General features: G+C 38.8%; 3 protein-coding genes across 3 annotated transcripts in view; all 3 read left to right on the plus strand.

The window, feature by feature from the left end:
• Window positions 1–18,270, plus strand: part of LOC102082939 (uncharacterized) — a 57,576-nt gene extending 39,306 nt beyond the window's left edge. The window contains exons 4-9 of the mRNA XM_025905675.1: window positions 15,485–15,760; window positions 15,842–15,946; window positions 16,023–16,038; window positions 16,118–16,185; window positions 16,309–16,413; window positions 18,033–18,270. Of these exons, the coding sequence (XP_025761460.1) occupies window positions 15,485–15,760; window positions 15,842–15,946; window positions 16,023–16,038; window positions 16,118–16,185; window positions 16,309–16,385 (542 nt within the window). The 3' untranslated portion in view covers window positions 16,386–16,413; window positions 18,033–18,270. The remainder of the gene's footprint in view (window positions 1–15,484; window positions 15,761–15,841; window positions 15,947–16,022; window positions 16,039–16,117; window positions 16,186–16,308; window positions 16,414–18,032) is intronic.
• LOC112846236 (low affinity immunoglobulin gamma Fc region receptor III-like) overlaps window positions 1–19,427 on the plus strand; it is a 700,124-nt gene that overhangs the window by 642,023 nt on the left and 38,674 nt on the right. The gene's annotated exons all lie outside the window — the stretch shown is intronic.
• The window catches only part of LOC102083027 (Fc receptor-like protein 5), a 164,335-nt gene that overhangs the window by 86,380 nt on the left and 58,528 nt on the right, over window positions 1–19,427 (plus strand). The window lies entirely within an intron of this gene.

Raw genomic sequence — 19,427 nt, forward strand, 5'->3', positions numbered from 1 at the left:
AATAATCATCCCACAGATGTAATATTATCTACAGCTACTTTTAGTACCATTGATGTTAAGTTAGACTCTTTTTCTCCAATTGATCTTTCTGAATTAACTTCAATAATTAATTCCTCCAAACCATCAACGTGTCTTTTAGACCCCATTCCTACAAAACTGCTCAAAGAAGTCCTGCCATTAATTAATTCTTCAATCTTAAATATGATCAACCTATCTCTAATAATCGGCTATGTACCACAGGCCTTCAAGCTGGCTGTAGTTAAACCTTTACTTAAAAAGCCATCTCTAGACCCAGCTGTCTTAGCTAATTATAGGCCAATCTCCAACCTTCCTTTCATATCAAAAATCCTTGAAAGAGTAGTTGTCAAACAGCTAACAGATCATCTGCAGAGGAATGGCTTATTTGAAGAGTTTCAGTCAGGTTTCAGAGCTCATCACAGCACAGAAACAGCTTTAGTGAAGGTTACAAATGATCTTCTTATGGCCTCTGACAGTGGACTCATCTCAGTGTTTGTCCTGCTAGACCTCAGTGCTGCGTTCGATACTGTTGACCATAATATCCTATTAGCGCGATTAGAACATGCTGTAGGTATTAAAGGTACTGTGCTGCAGTGGTTTGTATCATATCTATCTAATAGACTCCAATTTGTTCATGTAAATGGAGAGTCCTCTTCACCCACTAAGGTCAGTTATGGTGTTCCACAGGGTTCAGTGCTAGGACCAATTCTATTTACATTATACATGCTTCCCCTAGGCAGCATCATTAGAAGACATAGCATAAATTTTCACTGCTATGCAGATGACACGCAGCTCTATCTATCCACGAAGCCAGATAACACACACCAATTAGTTAAACTGCAGGAATGTCTTAAAGACATAAAGACCTGGATGGCCGCTAACTTTCTGCTTCTTAATTCAGATAAAACTGAGGTTATTGTACTCGGCCCTGAAAATCTTAGAAATATGGTATCTAACCAGATTCTTACTCTGGATGGCATTACCTTGGCCTCCAGTAATGCTGTGAGGAACCTTGGAGTCATTTTTGACCAGGACATGTCCTTCAACACACATATTAAACAAATATGTAAGACTGCTTTCTTCCATTTGCGCAACATCTCTAAAGTTAGAAATATCCTGTCTCAGAGTGACGCTGAAAAACTAGTTCATGCATTTATTACTTCCAGGCTGGACTACTGTAATTCACTATTATCAGGCTGTCCTTAAAACTCACTGAAAAGTCTTCAGCTGATCCAAAATGCTGCAGCAAGAGTCCTGACAGGGACTAGAAAGAGAGAGCAGATTTCTCCTGTTTTGGCTTCCCTTCATTGGCTTCCTGTTAAATCCAGAATTGAATTCAAAATCCTGCTCCTCACATACAAGGTCTTAAATAATCAGGCCCCATCTTATCTTAATGACCTTGTAGTACCATATCACCCTATTAGAGCACTTTGCTCTCACACTGCAGGCCTACTTGCTGTTCCTAGAGTATTTAAAAGTAGAATGGGAGGCAGAGCCTTCAGTTTTCAGGCCCCTCTTCTGTGGAACCAGCTTCCAGTTTGGATTCGGGAGACAGACACTATCTCTACTTTCAAGATTAGGCTTAAAACTTTCCTTTTTGCTAAAGCATATAGTTAGGGCTGGATCAGGTGACCCTGAATCCTCCCTTAGTTATACTGCAAAAGACGTAGGCTGCCGGGGATTCCCATGATGCATTGAGTTTTTCCTTTCCAGTCACCTTTCACTCACTATGTGTTAACAGACCTCTCTGCATCGAATCATATCTGTTATTAATCTCTGTCTCTCTTCCACAGCATGTCTTTATCCTGTTTTCCTTCTCTCACCCCAACCGGTCGCAGCAGATGGCCCCGCCCCTCCCTGAGCCTGGTTCTGCCGGAGGTTTCTTCCTGTTAAAAGGGAGTTTTTCCTTCCGACTGTCGCCAAAGTGCTTGCTCATAGGGGGTCATATGATTGTTGGGTTTTTCTCTGTATTTATTATTGTGCGATCTACTGTACAATATAAAGCGCCTTGAGGCGACTTCTGTTGTGATTTGGCGCTATATAAATAAAATTGAATTGAAAATTGAATTCAAAGTTAAATATGATTAAATTTGGACCCTTCATTCTAGTTTTGACTTCTCCTCACTTGTGTTTAAAGTTTCTGTGCTTTTATAAATGAAGGAGGACAAATAAACAAACAAATGCTTTTATTATTATCCAAGCTTCACATCTTCATTACTCATTATTGTTGAAACAAACAGTGTAGAAGCAGGGCTACAACAGAAAACTGCGATAACTGGCAGTGAGTCTTTTACAGCACTGTGGAGAAATTTTGGCCCACTCATCTTTGCAGAATTGTTGTGATTCAGCCATAGTGGAGGGTTTTCAAGCATGAACGGCCTTTCTGAGGATTCAGGTCAGGTCTTTGATGGGGCCAAGCCTTCATTTTGTTTTTCCTTAAACCATTCAGAGGTGGACTTGCGGATGTGTTTTGGATCATTGTCCTACTGTAGCTTTGGAACTATTATGATTTGAATTTAAATTGAACATTAGGGTGACTAAAGATTAGTGTTTACTGTGAACCATTTTATGGCTCTGTCTCTGAATGTGATGGATATGGACTTCAAATCTATACAGACCTCAGCAGACCTTAGTGGGTTCATAGACACGGCTTCAGTTCTTGCTCCTTTTGTTTGTGATTCATAGTTCAGTGAGCTGGACTTTGCATATGTGTGTGTTTGGTCAGCTGCGAAGTCTTTGTCGTGGAGTCTGACAGCAGTAGAAAGGAAAGACCTGTGAAATCTCTCCATCCCACATCATGGGTGCCACAGTCTCCCACTGGGTGGGAGATGTTGTCCAACAGGGATGACAGCTTAGCCACCATTCTCCTGTCACTCACCACCTGCACTGGGTCCAGAGGGCATCCTAGAACAGAGCTGGTCCTCCGGATCAGCCTGTTCAGTCTCTTCCTGTTCCCAGCACAGATCCTGCTATCCCAGCAAGGCACACCATAAAAGATGGCTGAGGCCACCACAGAGTCGTAGAAGGTCTTCAGGAGTGGGCCCTCCACTCCAAAAGATCTAAGCCTTCTCATCAGGTACAGCCTGCTCTGCCCTTTTGTGTAGAGAGCATCTAAATTCTAGTACAGCTTATTGTTCAGATAAACACCAAGGTACCTGTAGCTATCCGCAGCCACAATGTCCATACCTTGGATGTTAAGTGGTTCCTGCGGAAGTCTACCACCAGCTCCTTGGTTTTACTAGTGTTGATCTGGAGGTAGTTCAGTTGGCATCAGTCCACAAAGTCTTGGGTCAGTTCTCTGTACTCCCTGTCCCCCCCATCAATGATGAGGTCAACTATTGCAGAGTCATCAGAGAACCTCTGCAGGAAGGACTGGGCACAGTTGAGGCAGAAGTTTGTGGTGTAGATGTTGAAGAGGAACAGTTCTGAGTTCTCGAGCTTGTCCTTCAGAACTGTGGGAAGAATGCTGTTAAAGGCACTGGAGAACTCAAAGAACATGATTCTCACAGTGCTCCCAGCGGTCTCCAGGTGAGAGAGGGAACAATGTAGGAGGTGAATGACGGCATCATCCACTCCAATGCCAGGTTGGTAGGCAAACTGAAGTGGGTCCAGTGATGAGCTCACCAGGGCCCGAAGCTGAGCAAGGACCAACCGCTCCAGGGTCTTCATCAGGTGGGATGTCAGAGCCACCGGCCTGTAGCAGTTGAGGTCCTTGGGGCGTGAAGTCTTTGGCACTAGTACAACACAGGAGGTTTTCCAGAGCTGTGGGACTCTCCCCAGCCTCAGGCTCAGGTTGAAGATGCGCTCACACAGTTGATCTGCGTAGGACCTGACGACCCTTAAGGTAATGCCATCTGGACCCGCTGCCTTCTTGGTTTTAATGTTCCTCAGTTCCCTCCTAAACTGGGTGGTTGAGAGAGACAGGCTGGAGCCTTGTGCTGGATGCTGTGGTTGGGGTGGGGGGTAGTGAGCAGGGTGAGTAAAGGAAGTGTGAAGTGGCTGAGGTGTCAGAAGTGGAAAAGCAGCAGTGGGGGTGGGTAGGGATGGGTAACGGTATCCGGTACCATTATGGCACCGGTTCTGACATAAACGGTAGTAACCAGACCGAAAAGCAGCGCACATTTCGGTGCTTTATTTTGGTGCTTTTTATTTTCATGAGATGTCATACACTTTGGATTCTAGCCAATCATTTTACCTTTGCAAGGATAGTAGGCGGGCCCAGGTACGTTCTTTTAGAACAGAGCTACAGATTAAAAATGCCCAAGGAGAAGTGGTCAAAAGTCTGGCTGTACTTCACAGCAAAAGATGCAAACTCAGGAGCCTGCAACAAGTGCTTTAAGCTGATACTGTGATACTGTCAAAGGAGGTAACACCTCGAATCTGACGACGAACCTGGCGACACAGCGTTTTTTTAAAAGCCGGGAAATGCACCGTATTTGATAGCTTGCTGCAAGACCTCACACCGAGCACATCTGCTGTGGATGTGGTGGCTGTTATCGGACCCGGAGTTAGCAACATCCCCCAAGAACCCAAAGAGGAGAGTCCTGGCCCCTAGCCCTGTCAGCGTAGCAGAAATGATGACGGATGATGATGGCAGCAGCCGCCGTTCTTCCCTGGGCGAGTAGCTTAATGTTGTTCGTGTGTAATTTACATTGAGTAGGCCAACCACGTTATTAAATTAATGCATATAAGGTGAACTAGCAAACACTGTCGTCATTACATGCGGCTGTCATGAGAGGTTTTTGGACAAAGTTAGTGTTTTTTCCATTGTTTAAGCACTTCTTCCAGCCAAGAGTGAGACCACATATGCCCTATAGCTGCAGAAAAGGCTAATATTGTTATCTTTTTACAAAGAACAGCTAAACATGAGAGGTTTTTTTTGGACAAAGTTTGTGTTCTCCATTCTCAAAGAGGATGCAGTCTCCAACAGCCAATGTTGGAGACTGCATCCTGGATGAATCAAACCTGTTAAAGATAGTAAGAAATGGCATTTTCTAAGGAGAGCGCTTGAAAGCACTCTCCACCTGTGAGTAAAAACAAAAACCAAAAGAAAAAATCCCCACCCTTTCCTCTTGGTGGAAAAATGTACCATATCGACAAATCAAAAAATGATATGGCAACATGGCATTTGGTTGTTTAGGAAGAGGGGGACGTTTTAGGAGTGACCACAGCGACATAAAGAGAGCGACTGAGAGTTTTGAGCTGTGAGAGATTTGTGACGTTTAGCTTATTTGGAGTCTAAAGTAAGTGTGTTGTGTTGTGTAGTTAGTGTGTAGCCTAGTCGATAGTTTTGTTTTGTGTGTCAGAAGAATGAGGCGACTGCTGAATGTCACAGTTGCTACCCAAAACGCCACCACAGGCAGATTGCAGTGTAAACGCTGTCTGCAGGTGGAAAACAGAAGGAGTGAAACACCTCCAGCTGTCGGGCCTGCAGGTATCAGGCTTGTGATGTTCTCCTTTATCTTATAGTGGACAGAAATTATTATTTTTTATTTTTGTCTGCATTTTTAGATAAATAGCTGCACATAACTTTGTTTGAAAAACTTTTTTGAAGAAGTAACTAGTAACTATAATTAATTACTTTTTCAAAATAACTTGCCCAACATTGGTCATTATATACTGTATTTTGCAGACAAAGAGTTACAGGACTCCCGGTGCGTTCACACCGAACGCGATAGATGCGACCAAAAAGCGCCAGATGCCCCTAGCTGGTCGTGTGCACATTCACACCTCAATGCGCGTCCAACGCGAACTGGTCGCGCTTCAAAATATGCAATTTTTACACGCGTGAAGCGGAAATGTGGAAGGAAGTAGTGCCAGACGGTATGTTTGCAAGATGGCAGCTGTCGATCTAACATTTGAAGAGAGAGTCTCCCTTCTCTATTCACTGTGGAGAGCAGAGCAGCGGCGTAAAGGACGTCCTCGCCGTACCTGGGTCCATCAGGTCCTCCAGAAGCGTGAGCAGTTTGGTGAGTTTCACAAATTGCTCCAGGAGCTGCGTCTGGATAATGGCCGCTTTCAGTGGTACCACCGTCTTTCCGACGCCCAGTTTGAGGAGCTGCAGTCTCGCGTCGGTCCAAGCATCGCTCGCCTAGACACCAACTACAGCCGCTCAATCCCACCTGCAGAGCGCCTGTCCGTCTGCCTGCAGTTAGTAAGAGTGTGTAATACGGTAGTCCTTTATTGATACCTGTGCTAATAAATGCTCATTTAAAGTCCCAGTGACTTCCCCACAATGGCTCTGAGCCACCCACAAACCTCTAAAGAGCATTCCTGCCTTTTAAAATTTTTCTTAATAAATGGAGCTTGCCTCCAAAATAAACTAACCTCTCTTTATTCTCTTCACTATGTTCCTGTATATTAATATATTTTTCCATTAGTATAATATGAAATAAATTCTACATGTGTCAAGTTGTGTGCCAATATTTGCTGTGTAGTAGAACTGAAACATTAGTCATTACAAAAATTTATTTGAAATAAAATTTAAATTCTCGGTAGAGAAAGCAGCTGGTGTCGTACAGCTCCGGGTGGTTTGCTACAGCGTTGATGAGCCTTTCCTCCATATTGAATGAAGAATGAATGGCTTCAGCTGGACCTGCCCCTTTGAACTAGGTCAGAGCATCACGTCACCAGGCTCCTGATTGGTTGTCACGGCGTGACTTAAAGCTGGAGTTCACATTTTTCCAACTCGAGTGGTAGACACGATATGCGCGAATGCACAAAATGCACCACACAAACTGCAGCGCCTATTTTAATTCACGCTACAAATGCATCACGCGACTGCCGCATTTTCACGACAGAAATATGCTTCTGAAGTTTCGCGGGACCCCTATCGATCGCGTTCGGTGTGTACGCACCGTCCCTCCTATACCACAGTCAGGAGCTCAGTTCACAGCAGGAGCTTCACACAGACTCATGATACAAGTCAGAGCTTTACAAGAAAAAATGTTGTGTAGCACCCTTACAAACTCCAGCTACTGCAGCATCTCAACGAGATCGGCGCACAGAATTTGCAGAATGGGCAAAACAAAAATTGGAACAGGACCCAAAGTTCACGCAGAAGATTTTGTTCAGTGATGAGGCAAACTTTTATGTGAATGGTGAAGTTAACAAACAAAACCACCGCTATTGGTGTGACACTAACCCACATTGGATGGATCCATCCAAGACTGTTGGCACAACAAAAGTGATGGTTTGGTGTGGTATATGGGGTACAACAATAGTGGGTCCATTCTTTATCAATGGAGACCTCAAGGCCACTGGATATTTGAAATTGCTACATGATGATGTGTTTCCCTCTTTATGCACTGAAGCTGGCACGTTCCCTGAGTTTTTCCCAGAAGTGGAAACAGTCATTATTTCTCTTCCCGTGGAGATGGTTGGTGGTGGGTTTTGCTGCCGGAGCTCCTTCTCCTACCTCCAAGATACGTGCAACTTGTTTGAAAATGTATAGATAAAGAGTGGTTTTTTGTCTTGTTTTTTCCTGTGTTTGAAAATGCAAGGTTATTATTAGTACCATTAGTATCATTTGAAAAAAACAAAACTGACTTCCAAAATTGAAAAAAAGTGTAAATTAATTTCAGAAAAACAACAGTTTTCTCATGATTAAAGCTTGCAATACCAGACGGCGCTAAGCATTTACTGGGAATGTATACCACCTCAAAGGGGAATAATCTTTTCTGTTTCTATCTCTCATTAGTTATCAGTTTTAGGCTACGAAATATTCCATCTCTCCCTCTGAAATACAAAAGTTACAGCCGCCCTGAACCCTGCTGACATCCAGGGATTGTGTTGGAAGAGATGCAGTTTGTTATATATTCATTGTGATGGTACATGAGGAGTAGGTGTGGTGCAGTTTGTGCAAAAAGAACAAAACACATTACAAGAAATAACTTAACTGGCCTCAAACAACCACATTAGAATCCTCTTAAGGATTTGAATCTGTCTAATTCTGTTCTGCAAGAATGATATACAACAATTCTTAAATGTGTCACAAGATGGTGCTCCAACACGGGGGATGAAAGTATAGGCAGCTTCTTAAACATAATATATTCAAAATCTCATTCACGTGATGTTCACCCGAAGCTCACACTGGGATAAAAGCCGTGGAAGACTTCATGGATTTCTCAGACAACAAGTATAAACTAACTTGTGTTAAGCTTCATTAGACTAAGTCGCCAAAATGCCTGTTTTTGCTCTGTAAGTACTGTTTTCTAATCTAAGTTTATTATAATAGAGGAAGAGGTTTTCAATCGCTCTATCACATCTCAGTTAATACTTATAAGGAAATGCTTCTACCACATGCTGGCATTGAATGCAACGCTCCTGTAATGCATTTACTTTTTTACCTTATGCCAGTTTTTTGTGTTTGACCTGCATCTTGGAAAACAGACTTTGTTGATCAGGACTGAGAGGGATGTTTAAAACGTTCAGAGGCGAGAGAATCACTGCTGGATGCAACAATGGAGCTCCTATGGTAGGATTGTTTCTCCAATATTGTGAGAATGGACACTACAGAATGACAGGGCAATGTAAAGCCCAAGGAGTGGAAGTCAGGGTAACATATGTTCAGTCTCTGTGGTTATTTTGTTCTTAAAGTTCTAACTATGTCCAGAGCGTCAAGGTAAAATAGGGGCAAAATGGTAACTCTTCTCTCAGTTACTCACTTACCACCAAATTATGATTTCCAATTTCTTAAGCAAATCCTTGAATTTATCTCCTCGGAATCTCAGGATGTATTGATATTTGCAGGGGACTTACATACAATCATGCTTAAAGATGATACATCTAATAATAAGAGGATAGTGACTTCACAGAGTAAACTGCTACGAAAGGGCCTGGATGACTTGGATTTATTTGATATTTGGCAAGAAATGCATCCAAAGCATAGAGATTTTACAACTTTTCATTCCCGCATGCAGTATTTTGGTAAAAGGTTGTGACATAGGCACTAGAAATCACTAATTTATCTAACAATTAACTCATTAGATAAGAGAAATAAGAGATAGTATTCATGGGGTTGTAGTTAATTCAAGAGAACACAAAATAGCATTATATGCTGATGATGTCCTCTTGTACTTCTTGTAGCAGCCCATCCAAACATTTTAGATTTGCTAGGAATGTTTGGGACATATTCTGGTTACAAACTCAACATTGCTCTGAAGTTTAGGGGTTTTTTCGCTGTAAAAAGAAGTTTTCTTCCCATGCAGTGAACAGCAAACGCTAATGTGTTTGTCACTTTTTACGGAATTAAACTTAAAGTAAGGTCAGTACTTCCACGCTTTAAACGCTGCACGGTCATACTCTCTCCCACACTCGATATATTATCCATTCTTGATCTGCACACAGCTGTTTGTGTGCACACAGCACGAACGTTGCACTCGCTTACGTCATTGTCATGAGACACTCACAAAAAAAATCACGGTTTTAGTAACGCAGTAACGCAGGTGCTTACGGGAAAGCAACAGTAATCTAATTACCTTTTTTGCAATAGTAATCCCTTACTTTACTCGTTACTTGAAAAAAGTTATCGGATTACAGTAATGCGTTACTTGTAATGCGTTACTGCCCATCTCTGGTTACAAAGCAAAAAATGTCTTTCTAATGCTTTTATATCAGAACAGCCTTCCTCAGTAGTGACCCTCTCCAATCATCTGATCAAATCGAGGATTTTGACATTGTAGCACATAAACCTGGAAATAGCCTTCAGTTTCACAAAAATCTGTTAAATATTAACCTCATGCTAAAAACTAATTTATACTTTGATGGTTAGCATGTTCTTAGATATTGTCTACTTGTTTTAGTTACCCTGGTCACATCTTTAATTTCCACCATAGTTTTACCATTTTGTGTGAAAGAATGTCCTGTGACTTGAGATGCGTACATGTGATATGTGGATTTTAATGCTTCTGTTTGCTATGAAAAAGAAATCAGGTGGCCACTGTCCACCCACAATTTACAGGAAATTCTACAAATTCCTTTAAGAGTTTTAGTCAGACTTTTTTCAATCTTACACACAAAGATGTCTTCATCAAAGTTTTGCTCAAAGCATGGTAACCACCAGAATTTTTTCATAGGGGTTGCCATATGAGGACCACTAAAAATATTGGTGTGGCACTATAAAAACAGAAATTTCCAGTTTTATTATGCTGTTTTGAAATACAGATTACTTAAAGTATAGAACAAAGGGGAGAAAGAGGAACAGCAGGATGCGTTATGATCAGTGATACTGACTGACACTTTCTTGCCTTATTTCCTCTGCTGTCAGCTAAAGGTGCTGCAGTGCTTATGTTGCTTTTCTGTTTTTAATATATTGAACAACATAACTAAATATTTCAAATTAAATTTTAATATTTAAGAGTATAATTACAAAAAACTCATGAAATTGAAATCACAACTTTGTTTTGAAAGAGAAAGTATTTATTGTGATATATATATATATATCTATATATATATATACATATAGTTTATATATTTTATTCTGACTTGTACATAATGACCGTAGTGATGATCATGAACCCATGTGAGGCCCTGAGCATGCTGGACTAGGTATAGTATGAGATTACATTACATTAAAAATTAAATGAACATCCGTCCATCCATTCTCTGCCTCTTATCCTTATTAAATAAACATTATATATTACATTGAAAAAATATTTCATTTTAGTTGGACCATTGATGGATAATGGAGAATATCTCATGTTATTGAAGAAAGACAACAATTGGAAAATATCTAAGAAAAACAAAACAATTAAAAAAAAAAAATGTATTCTCCGGAGCAGTTTGTGAAAATGGTTGTATTATCAGTCAGACTTTCTCTGCCTCATGTTTTTTCATATAATAGTGAAAAATAGATATTATAACAATGCTAACATGTTAAATTATGGTGGTCTATATGCCCCCAAATACTAATGTGTAAAAGTGTATAAGTAATGGTACTGTAGGAACATGTCTCTGCAAGAGGAACTATGAGTTAGAACTATTGTATCTGCATGAGTCATGCCCGATAATATTGCTTTGTTTTATTAACAGTCCATAAATGTCTGGGAACTATGGAGACCAGTTTCTGGACTTTTGAGAGAGGGATCTTGTCCCATTTTTGTTTTCTATTGTTTAATAGTGTCAAAACTGCTCAATAGTTTTGTTTGTCATAGTTTGCTTTTTATCTTGTGAGAAATATTTTCAGTTGGTGAAAAGTGGCATGCTGTTTTCATAGATGTTATATGTAGTTTTAGCATTGATTTACTGAGAAAAAGCATCTAAATGGAAGCATATGTTGCCCTAAAACCATCATATCCCTTTCAGTGTTGATGGTACAGATTTGCAAGCTGTCAATTTCATGCAACACTATAAAGTGTTGCATGAAAGATGCAATTTTTGGAACTGAGCTGGAAGAGGTCCTGAGCCAATGCACTGGTTTCCATGACAGAATTGTGCCTGTTGTTAATCCAGTGCCACCTAAACTCCCTAAGATCATGGGTATGCAGTATGGCTTTATGAGATTTACTAATCATTACATTTAGTTTTTATTTGCATTTTACACATCATGCCAATATTTTCAGAGTTATGGTTGAATCACAGTATTACTCAGTGGGTTTGTTTTGTATGACCTTGAATCATATTTGACTTGTAGGTGATGGTTGATGACTGTAACATATCTGTTTGTTTCCCTCTCTTTTAAAAAAAATTACATTTATATTTATTTATTTAGTTTAAGATCTTCCATTAGTCAAGCAACTAAGTATAAAGGCAAGATAGCAGGTACAGTAACACTGGTTGGATTTTAAAACAACTTTGCAGTTTTCCAGATTCAACCAGGTACTTGCTTTATAGTGAAAGGAATGAATGAGCTAAAAGTCAGTATCTGAGTCTGATGGCAATTGTATTACATGTAACTACATTAATTGGGGTTTTTTTCTTTTATCCGCTGAAGCTTTCACACTATTAATGGGTTTAAGAAGTACTTAAAGAAAACACTGTTTTCTGTTTCTCATCCTTGCAGATGATCTTTTTTAGCCCCATGATGGTGCTCTCTGGTTTTCCTTTCAGTTAGGAGTTGCTTTGTGTTTTGCTGTTCTCAAATACCTTTTCAGATGCATCAGTGAGAGCATGCAAGAAGTATCACTTTATCAGGGTTCAGTCTGTTTAACAGTGTAATATGAGTGGACAATGTATGCTTTGTAGGTCTTGTAATATCGATATTATTGCTTTGATGGGAATTTTATTGTAAAATAAATGAGCATAAACTTTCAAATTCATCAGGGTTGTAGAGATTTCTTTCAAATTTGGCAGGGTGTGTCCATGAATGTGTCCTGTATTGGTTCTGTTTCTTGACTCACTGTTCAGTCATACTTTATCAGTGCTGTATCACTTCCTGTCATCTGGATTGTACTTAAAAATGTCTGTCTTTTGCTCTGTGTCTTTAAAGCTTGGCCGGTCAGCATGGCGTCACTAGGATTGCATGACGCCTTTTGAACTGTCACCAAATATGTTGCTGTGATGTCTCAGGGTTTCATGACACGTGTTTTCCTGAAAGGCCTGAATGAGCATCCAAACAGCTCAGTTGATTCTGCTGAATGATGAGTGTTCATTGTATGAGCAGAAAGAAATGGTGTCATTCTCTCCACTTCCTCATATTTCAGAAAAAAAAAAAAAGTTTCATAATATCTCAAAAATGCCAAGCCAAAGAACCCCAGAACATTTAACTATGTTCACAATCTTAGTTTATGTTGTTAGTGTGTGGCATTTTTAGCTTTTGGTCATACATAAAGGTGTTTGAATTGCTTGTTTGTTGAAGTAAAATTGACTTTATTTCCAAAGTCAGTTTGTCCTGTGGCACAAATGGATTTGTGTGTGATATTTCAGAGCTATTCAACAATCAGCAGTTTAGTGACATAGAAATAAAAAATTAAAATCTTAAACCAAAACGTCATGATGAGGACTCTTCTTCAGGCTGATGATAAGTCATGATACTACTATTGGCACTTATAGTTAGAATTGTGGTGCTATGGTCTAAAATCTAAATTCATATTAGTCTTAAAAAGATATGTAACAATATGTAATGTTAGCAAACAAATTGGCATAGGATTTTACACAAAGGAGTTTGAATGTTGTCTATGCAGATCTACCTAGTCGGCTCAGTAGGTCAGCAAAGTCGTCCTTTTCCTCAGATGTAGTGTAGATGAAATAAGAAAATGTGCACATTTTATTTATATAGTATGCAGAGCTATGAAGAAGCAGCACAAAGAAACTGTAAACAGATTTGACAATCCACTGAACAAAGTTTCACTCTATCGCTCTAGACCAAAACCATTTCCTTTAAAAGCAGGACTGATCATGGGCTGCTCTTTTCAGGGGAAGACACACTTCCACAGATTCATCTGTGCATCTAAGTATTTACGTGCAGTATATACAGACAGAGTGGTGACTGTGGTGGAAGTGACTTTATTCACCACAAACATGTCAGCTGCAGCCAGTGCTTGATGACAGAGCAAAGCTGGTGCTTCTTTAAATGTTTAGCTTATGACCGCTTCTTCTGCTTCTATTTTGATTGAAACCTCGCCCACTCTCAGTTATTTTTAGTTTTTTTCTGTGCTTACTGTTGAAGACACAGTTTGACAGATGAGAAGAGGAAACAGAGGTTGTTTCTCTCCCCACAGAGATGGTTGGTGGACGATGTTATCGTAGCTTCGTACACTGCATTGTGCTGCTGCTCTGGGTCTGTCTTCATAGTAAGTACACCTCTGCTTCCAGATGTTTGTGACATGTGTTGTATTTGTTGCGTCATGAACTCTGGTACATGAGTGAGTTCAGAAGATAGCTGCAGCGCTGACATTTTAGAGTATTGTTGCGCTAAAGTATTTATTATTATTCTAACTGCTACTAATCAACAATTATCTATAACAGAGAAACACCCTCTGACATTTTATTTCTTTTTTTATTCATTTGCTGTTCTATTTATATGAAAATTACAAAATTATGATTTCATGTTTGTCCACAGAAAAAGTCCAACCTAAAAAAAATTCATGAAGCTATAATGTGTAAATATTTTTGCTATGCTTATATTTTATGTGCCAAGGCAGTCATATCAGAAATGTCACTTATGTATGATGATCTTCTCATTCTGTAAAGAGATATTTTTTATTGTCTGATTTGATTGTTTTTACGTTAACTATCACACTTTGATGATATGGTTTCAGGCAATTTAGACCCACTAACATGTTGAAACTTTCATGAAAATCATACTCAGTCGTTTGTATGTTTTTCAGATGTGGAGGCTTCCAGTGGAAAACATGTCATTCACACAATAGTTGGCGAGACTGTGGAGCTTTCGCCATGCTTACCAACACTAGGTGTGACTGAAGCAATGTGGAAATATGGAGGGATAAAAATTGCAGACAAAGATGTGGGTGTTTTTAAAAGATCTCCATTTAAGGACAGATCAGAGCTGAACACTGAAGACTTTACTTTAACAGTGAGAAAACTGACTCTTCAAGATTCTGGTGATTTCATTTTTGTCTCAGAGGTGTTTCGCGAGCAAAGGCCTGCAGTCAGCATCACTCTGCAAGTTCATGGTAAGACACTTTGTTTTTCTTTTAAAAAAGGTTCCTGATTACTCTTAATGAAAAGAAACCCTGTGAGCCTAAGAGCTTGTCTTTCTCCTTTAGAAAATGAGAAGTAATCTTACAAGCAGCTTTACTGCTGAGAACTTAAAGAATGAACTTCATTAATGACAGGAGCTAATAACCTGAAAAACAGGTACTTACAAGAGAAACACACAGGAGGACAGACTCATAACTCGAGGAAGAACACAGCAAAGTGGAAGAAACTCAATATTGACAATATGTACACACAGTATAATGAGAGGAAAGGACACATGTGGGAGCACATCCAGGGTTAATTATAGATAACGAAACAGAGGGATTAAAACTAGACACAAGACACAAGGAAGAACAGACACTAAGATAAAACAGAAAGAAACAGAAACACCAACTGGACACAAACACAAAAAGGCAAACAAATGTGGAAAGAGGAAACATCAGAAACCTCAGAGAGACATGATAAATATAACAAAACCAAGATACCTGGACTCACCTAGAATTTAACCAGAGAAGAAAAACTTACAAAATCCTACAATATTTAGCACATTGAGGCGACTGTTGTTGTTTGCTGCCATATAAGTAAAACTGAATTAAAATAAGTATAAACAGACTGGAGGAAATAATAGTGACACAGGAAGAATAGGAATCACACAAGTAAACTCACAACCCTCAGTCCATGACCCAGCGAGCATGACAACATGACACAGTAGTGAACAATACTTATCTGCACTTAACGATGTTAGTTATTGTTAACTGGCCTAAATTTACGTAATACGTTTGCTGAACTCTGAACAAACATCTACTTTAATCTGTGATGCAAAAGGACACGCTGACATGCTTTCTGTCTCCTTCTGTTTTCTCATTAGAGCCCATAACTAAACAGCCTGACATAAAAATCAATTCTACCTGGATTTCCTCAAATGAATCATGTAAAGTTCTGCTGGAGTGCAGCACAACTGGTGATGTCAGCTACAAGTGGACTGTAGGAAACCAAACACTAACTGGTCCCAGTCAACAATACATCATCAGGGAGCAGGATGGAGAGACCAATGTCACCTGCACAGTTTCCAATTATGTCAGTGAGAAGTCTGCATTTCAAACAGTGAAGTGCAGCAAAGATCATTCACACAGAAAAGAAACAGGTATGTGGAGAATGACTGAGGTTGTGAACACAATGTAACTGCTCTGTTTATATAATTAATTATTACTGTTTGTGATTTCAGAGGACAGCTCTTCTTCTTCTCTTCTCATGTTCATTGCTGGACTGTTTACTGGAGTATTGATCACTGTACTGTTGCTCTTTCTACTTTACTGCATAAAGTCAAAGGGTAAGAGCTTTTGCTGCTACAAATAAAAATGTTGTCTTAATCTCCTAATCTCATACTACTTTCTTTTTTTCTACAGGTCTGCGTCCCAAAAGGTCAGTGAAACTCATCAGCAGCAGTAATATATAAAAATATTTTTATTCTAGGAGTAATAACATATTTTAATTGTTTCAGACTCAAACAGTCTGAAACAATCAACCAGGAAGAAAATCATCAACATGTGTACTCGGCTCTTTCCCACGGTCAGGTCTAACACTGTTTACATGCTATCATCAGTCATGTTATACTGTTAAAAACGATCAAATGTTAGATCATTTATCAATGCTAATTATTGTGACTGAATCTCCACTGTTATTAACTTGCAGGTGATCTTTGTGTTTATGAGACAATGAGGCCTCTGAAGATGCTGGGCCAAGTACAGTATGACAATGATGAGCCATGAAAGTAGCGGAATGACTCGGGGATTTCACGTAATTCAATTCATTTGAAATGTTTTTAATTTCAGGTAGATCAAAAACGCAGTAACATTAAGTCAGATATGAGGTGCTGCAGTACTGCACTGCTGTTACTTTAGCATCCTCAACTGCTTTGGTGCAAGTCTGACATTAGAAAAGTCACTCTCACCAATAATAAGGAAGTTCTCAAATCCGTAATGCAATTTCCCCACATTCATTAGACTTTCCCATTGTTTTTGTGCACACAGCTTTTGTTTCTACACTTACTTCACTGCTAAAGATATCTGTTATCATGTTGATGCATTCCTCATCTAAATCTGACACCTCATCAAAACCTTTTGTACTTTTGCGAGTCACAACTCACTTACTGTCCAGCATTACATTTGTGTGTTCTGTCAAATTACTTCTAAGTAAATTAATTTATTAACTAAATAAATATATATTATGAAGAAAAATGTCAGTAACATGCTGTCTGTGGTAGCAATCAAATTGCTTTTCAGTTCAAACAAATGTGAACATATGTTCTCAAAAGAGGTCTAGTTATAATAAATACATACAATACATATCAGTCTTGTGTCCACAAAACTAAATGCATCAGTAAACTATAGTCCAGTAAATTCATGCTACATACATTTAGTAGCAGTTGAATTGGTAGGCTTGTTCAACGGTTCATTAATGCAAATATCTAATCATCCAAACATGAGTCAGCAGTTTAAAGCATTCAGGCATGTGGACATGGTCAAGACTTCCTGCTGAAATCCAAACTGAGCATCAGGAAGAAGGATCAATGGAAGTGATTTGGTTATTGGTGCCAGGCAGGCTGGACTCGGTATTTCAGACATTTCCCACACAGCCATCTCTAGGATTAAAAAGGAATGGTCTGGAAAAGAGAAAATACCTAGTAGACAGCAGTCCTTGAAGCAAATGTGCTACAACAGCAGGAGACCACACCTGATGAGACTCATGTGAGATAACAGGAAACTCAGACTACATCTCACTTGGAAAGTTGGACGATAGAAGACTGGGGAGAAAAAGCTGTACTCCAGCAGCATCCACAGTCACCAGATCTCAGTGAAGTAGACTACTTTGTGGTGTGGTTGAAGGGGGAATTTGGATGAGCAGCCAACAAATCTACAGCAACTGTGTGATGCTGTCATATTAATATAAAGCAAAATGTGAAAAGGATCTTGCTGAATCTACGCAACTCTAGATCACTCACTGTTGTGAATACTATTCAGCACTGCATTAATGTTTTCAATCAAATTACCTTTTTTCAAACATGTATGAAAGAGCAAATGCAATAACACCCTGACAGTGTTTTACATTTAACATACATAAATACAAACTTGTGTCACAGCTGCAGTCTTTCCTGGAGATTTTCATCAACATCAGTCCTATAAAAAAATAAATATGCCATGCTGTGTCATCAGACTGTCAATTGGTGTCATTTACAACGCTGCCACGTTTTACCATTAAAGTGTTTAACAGTGTGGCACATATTCTGCTAGGCTGTTCATTTTCCTGGAGAGTTATTTTTTATTATTTTCCATAATATACACTGAGACAAAACTTTCCTTATTTTCTTAACTTTTATCATGTTTGTTTATTAGTTTAATTTTCTTTCTAATTCACAGATATTGAAGCCAAAACTACTCACAGAAAGCAAAAAGCAGGATCATGACAGCAGGACATAGAAGATGATGAATGACAGCGATCTGTTTCTCTAAAGGAGCCATGGAAAGCAGGAAAAGAAGGAGAGGGGGGAAGTTTAGCCATGTTAGACAGCGATTCATTCATCATCGGGAAACTGTTATTTTGTTTTCTTGTTTTTAATTTAAAAAAATCTTGGATTTTGGATTTAAACATGTGATATGTAACTACTTTTCCAATCTGTATTTGAAAGAAAAAAATAGTGTAAAATAATGATTTATTGCTATTAGTCCAGTAGCACTTTCTTTAATAAATACATTAACTGATTAATCACAGCACAGAGGATGCTGTTTTATTGAGTTTTATTTCAACTTTTCTGAAGCCAGTTTAAACAGAACTGGATCTGAAGTGCAGTATTTCGGCACTTTTCCTTGATACTTGATAATTCATTGACACTGATGCTATTTAATCACGTTATCTAGGAATGTAAAATGAACCAGGAGACACCCACAAGATAAATGACTGAAATCCATTCAGCCATATAGATTACATGATGGCAAACGTGCAGAAACATGTGTGCAGGGTTTTGTTCAGAAACATTTTAAAAGCATCACTTGAATCCAAGATGGCTGTTAGGAAACAATTACTAACTTGAACTGGTTCAGAAGAAAAATGTGGTCATTTTTAGAGTTCATTTCTAAAAATGACCACATTTTTACAAAAGAAGCAAAACAAGCAGAAATACCTGTCATAGAAAATGTAGTTGCATTTTTCCGGAAAGAGACAAAAAATATGATTATCATGAATGTGTTCAACCATAAGAAAACCCAGAATCATACCAAAGCGAGAAAGGACAGTCAAACCACATCTAATTATGTATATGTGTTCACATATACCTACATATATCAACTCACATATAAGTCCTTGTGAAATTCAGTGTGACATCCTTTTGACACTACACATCATTTTTTGTCTTTCCATGACTTTTTTAAATAATAGAAGTAATACAAACACTGCAAACACCTTGAGGCAAAATCCAGTTGTTATATTTGCTCCAATCTGAATCATGTAGATTATAACAGTACCAATATTCATTTTTCATCGTCAATTCTATAATAATCAGAGATGTTTTTCTTTGTTCCTGTTATTTGATTATCTATTTTTAAAATAAAATTAATTCTTAGATCTTTTTAATGTCTGTTATTTATGGATTTTGATTTGATTTTCATCTTTTTTTAATTTATTGATCACGTTTTATCTTAAATGTGACCAACAGATAGTTCTCTGGATTTAATTAAGTTTATCGTGGTTGATTGGCCTAATTTTATATAGTACATTATATAAAAGTGGGGATCAGTTAATTGGAAACTTTAAATTGC

The sequence above is a fragment of the Oreochromis niloticus genome, linkage group LG3 (assembly GCF_001858045.2).
Source record: "Oreochromis niloticus isolate F11D_XX linkage group LG3, O_niloticus_UMD_NMBU, whole genome shotgun sequence".
NCBI lineage: Eukaryota > Metazoa > Chordata > Actinopteri > Cichliformes > Cichlidae > Oreochromis > Oreochromis niloticus.